Source organism: Mytilus californianus, unplaced genomic scaffold (genome assembly GCF_021869535.1).
Source record: "Mytilus californianus isolate M0D057914Y unplaced genomic scaffold, xbMytCali1.0.p SCAF_2, whole genome shotgun sequence".
Taxonomy (NCBI): domain Eukaryota; kingdom Metazoa; phylum Mollusca; class Bivalvia; order Mytilida; family Mytilidae; genus Mytilus; species Mytilus californianus.
In genome coordinates, this window is record NW_026262668.1 from 81046875 (window position 1) to 81059580 (window position 12706).

At 30.1% G+C, this 12706-nt stretch overlaps 1 protein-coding gene across 1 annotated transcript in view; it reads right to left on the minus strand.

The window, feature by feature from the left end:
• LOC127728283 (golgin subfamily A member 1-like) overlaps positions 1–12706 on the minus strand; it is a 57610-nt gene that overhangs the window by 7155 nt on the left and 37749 nt on the right. Inside the window, exons 12-19 of the mRNA XM_052235593.1 lie at positions 11664–11759; positions 11055–11150; positions 9271–9366; positions 8313–8465; positions 6096–6191; positions 4758–4847; positions 2338–2440; positions 235–416 (exon numbers count right to left, since the gene is read on the minus strand). Of these exons, the coding sequence (XP_052091553.1) occupies positions 235–416; positions 2338–2440; positions 4758–4847; positions 6096–6191; positions 8313–8465; positions 9271–9366; positions 11055–11150; positions 11664–11759 (912 nt within the window). The remainder of the gene's footprint in view (positions 1–234; positions 417–2337; positions 2441–4757; positions 4848–6095; positions 6192–8312; positions 8466–9270; positions 9367–11054; positions 11151–11663; positions 11760–12706) is intronic.

The following is a 12706-nucleotide window of genomic DNA, read 5'->3' on the forward strand; positions in this document are numbered from 1 at the left end:
GGTATATGTATATATTAAAGTGTATATGATATGGCTTTTTCAATATCACACACCGTATCAACCCCCAACCAATATAATCCTTAGAGCAGAGCTCTCATGATTATATTGTTGTCTCAGGTTGATACAGATGTGATATTGAAAAAGCCATATGATATTCTCTATTTAAACACTTACTAAAGGTAGATCACTAAATTATCTTGATAACATCTAACACTAAATATTCTTCAATCTCACCTTTTTTTCATGGAAATCAACATTCTCTTGCAATGAATCATGTGACTGTTGTAAATTATCTAATTGATCATCTTGGTCTTTTATCTCTGATCTAAGCTGGTTAATAATACTATCTGAGCTGCTCTGAACAGACAAATTTTTCTGTGATAACTCAGCATTTCTCACTAACAACTCATCTTTTTCTGAAAAAAATATTTAACTAGAATGATCAAGGATACCCTTGCCTACAGCAACTAATTTTGCTGTTAAGAGGTCCAAAACATTCCAGTAAAATTTCAATCAATTTCAAAATGTGGTTCTCTATTTATCACTAGGAAACCACAAAATTTAGAATTTTTCCAACAATCAAGTACCATAACTCTGGAACAGTAAAAGTAAAATCAACGAAAATCAAAATTTAACCTGCCTTTAGTGGTCCAAAATATTCCATTAAAATTTCAACTAATTTCAAAAAGCAGTGTTCCAGCTAGGTCGTTTTCACAGGGCGGCCCGCCCGCCCTTTCCCCGAGTGCCGCCCTGTGCCCTTTTTACAGTTTGCAGGGCGCCCTGCCTTTTTTGAACATCTATTGGTATATTATTTTGTTCGTATTGATATGATCTGCCAATTACGAAAATTTACGTGGCGACAAGTATATGACTTTGTTTACGACCCCAAGCTAATCAACGGTTACAACAGGTGTCATAATCTGTTGTTATAGGTAATCCGTTTATCGGATGGGTCATTTAATGATCAACAACATTAATTCATTCCAATAGAATCGGTCAATCGGCATTTGTCTTTGAACTTGAAGAAATGTTCATATAATTTGGGCACAATTAGCAATGTTTACCGTAGTTTCATGGAAAAAACGTAATTGACAGAAAGTCGAAAACCATAATCAACTCGTTAAAAACATTGCTCTTATTGTTTTCCGTGAAATAAATAGCAAATTAAGACGTATTTTTCATTGACTGCCTTCATTTTTTATACGAAAATAACAAAATCGGCCGCCATATTGTTGATCGTATTTACATCTTCTACGTACTGTTTATTATCCTCCAAAGAAGGAGCACACCCAAATAAAGAAAGATAACCCAATCTTATTTTTTCCTAGCATTGAGTAACCTACTAAGATATTATAAAATATGTCTTCATACTTCTGGCTTTAGAATTTATATGTTTATGTGTTTTGAGTTATGGGAAAAGTTAAAGAGGGTCTTGGTAGCAGGGTTGGTAGGGTGCCTTGGTCATCTTTTTCGTTAAATGCCCTTTTTCATGATTGGCACCCTGCCCTTTTGAAATCCTAGCTGTAACACTGAAAAGCTTTTCTCTATTTATCATCTGAAAATCAAAGAATTTTGAATTTTCCAAACAATCGAGTACAACTATGGAACATTAAAGTGAAAACAATGAAAAATCTTATTCTGCCTTTAATGGTCCAAAATTTCATTTCACATGGTTCATCTTAAACTGACCTAATCACAAACATTTAACATGTAAAACTATGCAAATTTTTCTAAGTCAATAGACCATGACTGAGAGGGTGTAGCCATATATTCTTCCTGATTTTGAGATGTGTCAGTGGGAATACAACTGCATACTAAATATCAGTAACTAACCGTTAGTGGTTACCCATAAACTGACCTAATAAGCAAATTGTTGCCTTTGTTGACATTGCTGTTAAGAGCACGCCTATGTCTCCCTTTCTCGACTTTGTCGAGGCAAGGCAAGTATTGAAATTAGCACTTATCATTATAGCTCAGGAATACAACATAAAAACCAAAATTTATCAAAGGTAAGATAATTAACTTTAAGAAAAAAATGGACCTATTTTTACCACCAAAGGAAACCACTTTTATTAAAAGAATTCAAAATGCCCCCATCCCCTCTTTACTTCAAAGTAGTAATGGTTTTATCTATAAAAAGTATTTTATATTTCTGTGTTTAAAACCCGCAATGCATTTCAAAGAGCAGGTGCACAACATAAAAACTAAACCTTTTAGACCTAATATATATATAACCATCAAAGTAAACACATTATTCATGAGAATTTAAATTGCATCCCCCCTTTTCTGTTGTAAAGTTAAAGATATAACATGTATTTTTCTTATATCTGTCATTACCTGCAATGCATTCACAAAGCTCAGATTCTTTGCTCTTTAGAAACTGTTCCAGTTCTTCCATCTGCTTAGATGACTGAGTTAATTTATTCTCATGATCTGAAATCTTAGATAAAAAAAAAATTAAAACTTACTGTATATAATGCTTTTTAAAAACAAGTAACTAATAATTGATGATATAATTGAAAACTAAAAATTTCACAATCTTCTATCTTTAAAAGTTAGATATAAATATGTATTTATGCATATGTATTTTTAATTCACATTGTCAACAAACTTGCAACATGCAAAAAAACAACAAAACTTTATCACAGCTAGTCCAATTAAAACAGTAATTCCTGTATCTTGAACGTACACCAGTACCTTTCTTCAATGTAAACAATCAATCTGATCACTAAACCCTGAAATCAAAGTCATACTATCTTTCTAACATATATTTCCTATAGATATACTGTGGATTAATTTATTTTCGTGTACCAATTTTTGCATTGTGAATTGAGGAAATACTGCATTTTCATGGATATTTGATTTTGTGGTTTTGTTCACGTCTGCATACAATCCTATAGATAATTGGCACTTGGTTGAACATATAAGTTCGTGGTTTATCTATACCCATGAAATCCACGAAAGTTGGTATCCCATAAATATTAATGAATCCATGTATGAAATTTCATGTTAATAATATGTTTGAAACCTCAATCTAATCTAAATCCTATTATTGACCACTATCCCAAGACCATAGCATTGTTTCACATAAGTTATGTGTGAAATCCTCATTTTGTTACATGAATGGATGAAGAATTATAAAGATACCACACATTAGTAATATCAAACAACTGAAACTTTAACTAAACATTTTTCTACATGTTTGTTTCCCTTGTTCAATTCAAAATGAAGTTCCAAGAAGCAGTCATATGAACTAGTCTAACAAAATAAAATACTCTTTCAGTTACACTGAAACAAAAAGTAGCCTTTAAATGTTATTTGGTTTCAATTTTCTGAGCAGATCTCAAAAAGAACATTTTCTTCATACTTCCTTTATAATGCAATGTAAAAACGCATCTGGCAGTCATATTGTTTGGGTAATCAGTTACAAAGTAACACCCAGTTACTATCACATAAGAACCCTTTCTATCCTCTTTCATTTCAACTGGTTCAGCTATTCTCTAAAATTAAGTTCTTTGAAATGTTAGCCTTTTTTTTTTGCCATGGTGACCATTGTTGTTATTTTATTGGAACCAAATTTTTCAAATTTCCAATAAACATTTCTTAACATTTATAGTAATTTGTTTCCATATTTCCAAGTGCTTATATAAGAGGGTGGATGTCAAGAGATGGCAAAAGACCATATGTAATTTAGATGATAGATCTAATAAAAACAGAATGAATCATTATTTATTGACGATATGAATTTGAAGTTAGTATAACAATTTTCATATATTTGCAAAATATAACAGGATAACAATTGCATTAATCAATATATTTTTTTTTTTTTTATTAAAATTACAGAACAATTTTTGGGTAACTCACCAAAGAATCCAATTATAAAATATTTATTAATTTCTGAATATTGAGGGAATTCAACTAATCCTTAGGTGTTTGAGAAGCAGGCCAATATATATGTAGAACTAGGAGGTGTGATGGGGATGCTGAAATGCAATGGTAAAGCTGTAGTGCATTCCTAGCTGAAATGTGATGGTCTGTGCCAAAGTGTGATGGTCCTTCTGCTTAAGTGTGATGGTCCTTCTGCTTAAGTGTGATGTCTAGTTTAGTTAGTATATGCATTCATTATTGTCTATAAAACATTTATGGCATTTTGTTATCAATGATATGTATGTGTATGGTTGAAATAAAAGAATCATTAAAAGAATTATCCTCCTGCAATAAGCCTGTTACAGTATATTTTAAACTGTGTTTGCAACATTTGACATTCAGGAATATATCTCATATTATGTATGTCCTTAGTTACAGTTTCATACTAAATAAAAGATCATCCTCTTTAATTTTGCTGCATGTAGACATTATTCTGCATTAACAGTTTATCTTTACTTTGTTCCTCTCAGGAGTCTCTTATGACTGGAAATGTAATGTCTATTAATCATGGATGTTTTAATTTAAACAGGTTATACTCTCGATGCTTTACTTAATAACATAAAAAAACTGCTTCTAAAAACAAATTGACTTCTTAGGCAACATCAACATGTGAAAATGAAAACCATTGAAAATATAGTTGATGTAATCCATCGGACTTCAGCATTACCACCAAAGCACTTTGGTCCAACTATCAAAAAAGTAGCTTCACAATGCCATTATCACACTTCAGCGTCAAACAATTGCACTTCAGTGTTACCATCGCTATTCTACTACCACCTCGGTTCGGAGTCGTACATATATATATATGATAAGCTTCACTAGATGTTTACCATACTCCTCAATTCTGTTTCTGTATTCTCCATCTCACATACTTTCTTCTTTAACTTTAATTCATCATTTGATAAACTGTACTTTTCATTCTGAGGTAAAAGATAACTAATTATCAAAATTATGCATAATTATATAGTTTGTATTTTGGAAACTCACAACATTTGTGCAGTGTTTCAGATTAAGAGGAACTGTGACAAATATAAATTATATAAATATAAATATGCAAAATTGTCTACCTAATTGCACCACTAACTACCATTGTATAAATTATACAGGGTATAGGAATAAAAAAACAGAAATATTTTCTTTAATGTTATCAGATCTAGTATTTTGATAAAAGATAATGTCCACTTATTTTGTACTGCAAATTCACTATCTTTTAATTTTCATGGATTGAGGAAAAATGCGGTATTTTTTATGATACTTGATTTTGTGGTTTTGACAAATTCTGCATAAAAACCTATAAGAAATTTGTATTTTGTTGATCACTTAAATTTACTTTTAAACTTTATCCACAAAATCATCAAATAAATAATAATGCATCCACAGTATGATTCAGTAACCTGTTTAATTAGTGAGACTCCCAAGGATACCTTGAAGGAAATATGGAATGACCATCAATAAAACATGCCTGTTATAAGTGTGGATTGTTGCTTGAATATTTTTCTTGTCTATATTGAGATAAGATTTTTTCATATTGCCTTTGTGAAAGTTTCTCTGGCAATTTGTTGTTTCATTGAAGCACATTATCCAATCTGTAATACTCATGTAGTGCTATGAAGCTGATATCAAAATGACAAATATATATCCTGTGGATACTGCTATGAACAGTATTTATATTATTGTACATTTAAACATTTATTTATTAAGTGATAAGGAGTTCCAAAAGAGATAAGGGGTAAAACTCTACACATTATAATAAATTTTTATTCTTTTCACAAGTTTTTCACAGTAAATCGAATTTTACCAAGTTTATGGAATCTTGTCAGTACTTATTTTTAGTTAAATTGTTATGTTTTTAGTCCTTTAGAGTTGACAGCAGATATTTGATAGTCTTTAAAATCTTTCACAATTTATTGATTCTCTTTATGATTTAGAGCTTGACATATCTAAAACACGTTTATCTATTGTTAAAGACCTTATGTTTATCTCCAGATGTCAATTTAGTCTTTTTAGTTTTGCATCATTGGGATGATGTATTATAAATATGAATTCCATATCTGCTTTTCTTAATGTCTATTTATCTGTTTTAGTTATTCAAATCCAACCTGATTTTATATTAAATGCTAAATGACATACAAAGTACATAAAATATTCTTATATAAATAAATGCTGACCTCCAGTACATCTCTGTTTTTTTCTAACTGCATAACTTGTTCTTCAAGCTTTGTTGCTTTCTCCAGATAGTCATTTTCTTGCTTTTCCAAATGTTCCTATAGAAACAAAGACATAAGCCATGAAGTTATATCTAAATATATAAAACTACTACAGTTGTTTACAGTATGAAACACAACTAAAATAATCTACTTATTTTCTTTTCTGTGTCATAATTCTAAACACAAATTTACTTCAGACATTGGACAAGATCATGTTTTTCAGTACTATTGAATGAAATCTACTCAGATGTGCAGCAGTCTATGTTAAAGTTTTAGAAGGCATGGTTTCTTTATCAGCAGAATAAATGCTCTGTTTTTGTTAGTTGTTTTTGGGCTTTGTATCGATCGGATGAGTCAAGTAATTGTCAACTGATTTTTGTTGTTTGTTCTCATGTTGTGCTGTTGTACCACTATCACAGATAAGGTTAGAGTTGGATGCCTACAAAACATGTTTCACCCTGCCACATTCTTTATGTTCCTGTCTCAAGTCAGGAGCCTGTAATTATTTGCTTGTCGTTTGTTGTTTTGTTCATAAATCAGGCTGTTGGTTTCCTCGTTTGAATTAATTTACATTTAGTAATTTTGGGCTTTTTATAGCTTGCTTGGGTTTTGTTCATGGTTGAAGTTGGTAGGGTGACCTATAGTTGTTAACACATACTTCATTTAGTCTCTGGTGGAAAGTTGTATCATGGGTAATCATACCACTCGATTTTAATTTTTATTTTGAAGTTAATTTCTGTACCTGTTGTTTGAGACAGTATTATACATTATCGTTATACATGTACAGGTATGTGATATTGATGTGATATTGCTGTCTGTAATATCTAATAATACAATGTTAAGGGCTTAATCTGAACAGTTTTTTACTGTATATTCCATATCTACATTTTGTTATTATACTGATTGAGATAAAACAGGAATGACTACTAAAACCCCAGTTTAACCCTGTTGCATTCCTGTCCAAGTAAAGAACCTTGTCAGTTGCTGTCTTTAGTTCTATCTTAGTGTTTTTGAAAGTCAAAATATTTGATATTAATGGCAGATCTTTGGTAGTCTCTCTAAAATTCATTCACTTGTCTAAACAGGTGGTGATTTGCCAATGATATAGACAATTATCTATTGTTGAAGACAATATGATGTCTCCTTGATGTCTTTTTTTAAGTTGTTGGATTGCTGTCTCATTGACAAATACCAGACATTTCCTTTTTTTCTTCAATATGTGTATGACATGAATAGAATCAGTTTAAGGATTTTTTTACTACAAATTATTCCATACCTTTACAAAATTCTTTAATTGATACAAATATTTCACTAAAGTGTTTGGCTATAGTTGTAGAAACTTTATTATTGTCTCTTAGTAAACCTCCACTCTTAATTCAAAGGATTTGAAAACTGGATGAAGGTTACTGACAGATCCAAAAAGTGATCATACATTACAATTCATCACTGTGCATACAAAATATGAAGTTAGTACTTGAGTAAAGTGGGACAAAAAATTTGTTGAATGAACAGATGGATGCAAAGACCAAAGAACAAAACGTATGCAATAAAGTGCCCACTCCAGAGGTATGATAATTATCAAAAGTATCATACACTTTTAAATGAATTTAGACTAAAACAGCCATTAAGATCCAAAACTATCTTCAAATATTTGAACATAAACAAACATAGTTTTGTATGGTTTTAAACACTCTTTTTACATTGAACAGGTCATTAATGTTCAGATTTTTACTTACAGTCAATCTAGATCTGTTAAGTCACTTTTCAGACACTTTTTACATTGTACAGTTCATTAATGTTCAGATATTTTACTTACAGTCAATCTAGATCTGTTAAGTCACTTTTCAGACACTTTTTACATTGTACAGTTCATTAATGTTCAGATATTTTACATAAAGTCAATCTAGATCTGTTAAGTCACTGTTCAGACACTTTTTACATTGTACAGTTCATTAATGTTCAGATATTTTACTTACAGTCAATCTAGATCTGTTAAGTCACTGTTCAGACACTTTTTACATTGTACAGTTCATTAATGTTCAGATATTTTACTTACAGTCAATCTAGATCTGTTACGTCACTTTTCAGACACAGTCTGAACAGAATAGAATTAATCTTCATTATGTCATAAAACAGAAAAAAATTATAATATTTATCAGACATAAGATTATTTCTTACTATTTTTTGCTCTAGCAGTATTTTTTCATGTTCCTTTGACTGTTTTTCAGACATTAATTGGGATTCAAGGGAGGTAATTTTTGACACAAGTTGAGTTTCTAAATCCATCTTTTCAAAGTGTTCTTTATTCAGTTCTGTTTCCAAATCATGTTTCTAAAAAATAAATACATTACAATTTACAGACATAAATCAATAACTAATGAATGGCAAATATTAAATAACAAAATTAACTGTAAAGATATTCTTTAGTCAATGACAATGTGTGAAACTTTTAAAAATGTATGATACAAATTTATTGAAACTTTCAAAAAAGTTTCTCATCTTTTTAAATTTTGTATTACATTTAAACATAAAAATAGCAAAAGGAAGAATTTTGAAAAAGAGATGACAAATATTATGAGCAATGTTAACGGATACCATTCATCTTAATGTAGTTCATAGAGGAAGCTTCAAAGTTTGTACAACATGAAAAAGACTATCATGGAAAATTTAAGTTTAAGACTATGATTAAAAATAAACATTTCACAAATAAAGTTATTTTTTATGAAAATAGGTTAAGGAAAACCTAAGTCTTCAAACAGCATACAAGTTCCAAATGGACACAAATAGGAGTCAAAACAGAAAGAATAATTTATTTCATCAATCTTTATACATGTATCTATAAAAAATTATGAAAACAGATTCAGCCAAACTTTATTCTTAAAACATATAAAAAATAATCACAATTCAAATACATCAACAATAGACAACCAAGACGAACATTTTAAAAGCCAAAGGGAGTTTATTGTCCCCATTCAATGAATTGTGCAAAATTGTAAAAGCAAAAACCAATTAAGCAAGGTTGACGTATTGTGCAACTTAAAATATAGTGAACAGGCAGTTATTAATATACAGTGATCCCCAATACTTGACAGGACATTGATTAATGTTTTAAATATCTTCAATTCTAAAGGTGTACCTCTTTCTCAAACTGTTTTTCTTTTTTGTTGAGAAGATCCAAGTTTTCTTCACATCTTTGTTCAGCATCCTCTAGTTTTGTTTGTAACTGAGTTAGCTATAATTTATAAATATACTATGATAAGACAACTTAAAATGTGATGATATTCTGAATATCAGGTAATTTCCAATTTTATATTTCAGTAATAACTGTTTTAAGGCTAGGACATACTTTTCTTATTTGAAATTTCTAAAATACTTTATTTATGCTCTTTCAATACATGTATATGAAGTAACTTTGTCATTGAATAGATTTTCCTTATAATATTACTTCTGAGCTTGATCACTACAGTCAGGTGTGAAAATGCAGTTAAGAGGTGATTAGCTACCATTAACCAATATCTCCTGGCGGCATTGATAGGGTTTTTAAGACAGCTCTCCTGATTATCATACTATATCGAAGTGCCGAAAAAGAATTGCAAAACAAAACTTAGTGCAAAATAGTGATTAAATAAACTGTTAACACAGAGATATGTCTCGCCTATTTGTTATTTTGAAATTAAAATAGCAATACTTTAACATGTAAGTTATATATTCAAAGTCAATGAATCATGACTGAAGGTACAGGGCTAAACATTCTCCATGGAAATGAGATGTGCCAATGCTAATACAACTGCATACCAAATACCGTTGATTTTTCATAAGTCGTTCCCTTTAAACAAACCTAAACACAAACATTAAATTGTAAACTAAGTAAAAGTTTCTAAGTCAATGAACCATAATGAGGGGGTGGGGTTAAATAATCTCCATGGAAATGAAACTTGCAAATGCCAATACATTTGCATACCAAACATCATTGACTTAACATTATTGGTTCATCTTAAACTGGCCTAATCACAAACTAATACATGAAAACTAAGCAAAAGTTTCAAAGTCAATAGAGCATGACTGAGGGGGTGGGGCCAAATAATCTCCATGGAAATGAAATATGCCAATGCTTATACAACTGCATACCAAATATCATTGACCTACCACTAGTGGTTCCCCATAAACTGACCTAATCCGTCAAGGGGAGACAAAAAACCTGATCTCAATGAAATGACAATTGTTTCTGAAAAAAAAAAAAAAAAAAACCTAAATCCCAAACCATTTCAGTCAATAACTTATCAGATTTGGTTATGTTTGGCAATTATGACTGTTTAAGGACCCTTGTACCCTGAAGAAGGGGTTGAATTTATATACTGATAAAAATAGCTGGGAAACGTTGATGCCTCAACATCAAATGATCTGACTTATGGTATGGATCCAATTACTGGTCAGTATAATAACTAAATATAAATAAAGTAAACAATATCATATATTACACATGCCGTCAGTGACCTAATACAGTCTATACACAATCAGTAAATTTTATATGGGGTGATAGCTCGAATCCAAATTTACTGACTGTGTATATTCCGTATAAGGTCACTGATCATGAGTATCTAGCACTAATTTTAAATATTTCACCATTGCTGTCTTATATTGGGCGATGTCAATAACGATAATTTTGTACACACAGTGTTTTCAACATACACAGTATGTATGTGACATAGCACAACCAATTGTCCTCTCTGAAATCTATAGAAAGTAGGATATATTGTTCTATATTTTATGAATGATGTCCAGGTTAGAATCTTTTACCTATAGATAACATTATAAATTTACGTGTTATTGCCTTAAAATGCAATTCAGGATAATATTTTCACTGATTTTACAAAAAGTATTAAGTTACTGACAAAAAAAAAAATCATTAAGTATTCTTACTTGTGACTGATAACTCTCTCTAGAACTTTCTGCATTCTGCTCACTTCTTGAAAGTTCATCACTATCTTCAACCATTTTGGCATTTAGATGGGAAATCTAATAAAAAAGTCATGCTTTATCTATTTTCTCAATTATGTAACTTCATAAATGTCTTGGTGTAGTTTTGTTGTTTCTGTTGTTGAATCTTTTTTAACCTTAAACATGTCATTATCAAACTGAAATAACTCAAAAAGTAAATCATGAAGTTTATATTACTTTATATTCAGAAAGTGCATATCAAAATTGACTTTGTGTCAAAATTTTATAGAAAATAAATGTGAGATCTCTTCTGTATTGTATGTTCTTAAGGAAAATATCATTTTAGAATATCCAAAAATAATGTTCACAATATCACTCTAATATAAAAGTTAGACAAGTGAGGAAATACAAAGACATGAATCAGATGTTTGTCTAATAATCAAATCTGTATTGTTTTATTCTGTAGTTTCTTCCTTAAATGTATTTTTTTCTTGTGTCTTTTGTTCCTATAAACATGCTTGATATACTTGCATACAATAAGGTTAATAATCAAACACATTTTATTTATATAAGAATTTTATTACACCATACCTGTTCCTCTAAATGGGATATTTTATCACTCCATGTTGATTTAATTTCTGAGAGTTGTTCTCTGCATTCTTCCAATTTTTTCTCTAAACTGTCTCTCTAAATAATAAGAAAATCTTCAGAGGTTTGTTTTTTTTTTGCTTCTAAAGGAGATGATAAGTTTTCATTTGTTAATAAATCACAATAAGTTAAAATAAGAAATATACATATTTACTTTGAAAAATGTATGACACCCAACATGACAATATCATATAAATTTTTACAGCGCATGGACTTGAGTGTGCTTGCTAGCTGAACCATGAAATCATTATTAGCTAAGGTACTACATTCTTTTGGGTGGAGTCAATAGTTAAGCAGGGAACCAATCAAAAGTAGGAACAGTATGTAAATATTGTGAAACCAATTTTACAAAGTTTACCCCTATAAGAAGGATAAACGACTGTATGAGACCCCTCATGGGTAGTCATGTTCTACAAGTTAGTTCAAAAATATGTTTTCAGGTTTGTAGTTGTGTTTGATTTGTCAATTTTATTTCAATCAGTTACCTCTGTTCTTTTATAACTAGATTGTTCACATGTGTAATTCTTTATAACAATATGATAAAATCGATTTAAAAAAAAAACTTTTCATATCCTTATTATACATGTTAATATATATAATAAGTTATATATGTTTATATATATATATAGTAAGGATATCATTATCTTTGATTTTGATATGTATTTTGTTTGGGGGGAGTGCTACAGAAGGTGTAAAATAAACTTAGTCAAGTCAAATCTTTGAGATGTTCCTCTCACCATGCTACTGTAAAAATGGTATTGTATTGTTTAGATTAAAATGAAATTGACAAATCAAACACACCTACAACATGCTTGTGAATTAGCTTATAGCTGACACTATATCTTAAATTTAGATTGAAAACATATTTCTAAACTTGTTTCACAATGTTTATGCACTGTCCTTACTTTTGATTGGTTCTCTTCTTAACTATATAATAATGGACTCTGCCCAAAGGAAGGTAGTACCTTAGCTAATAATGATTTCAT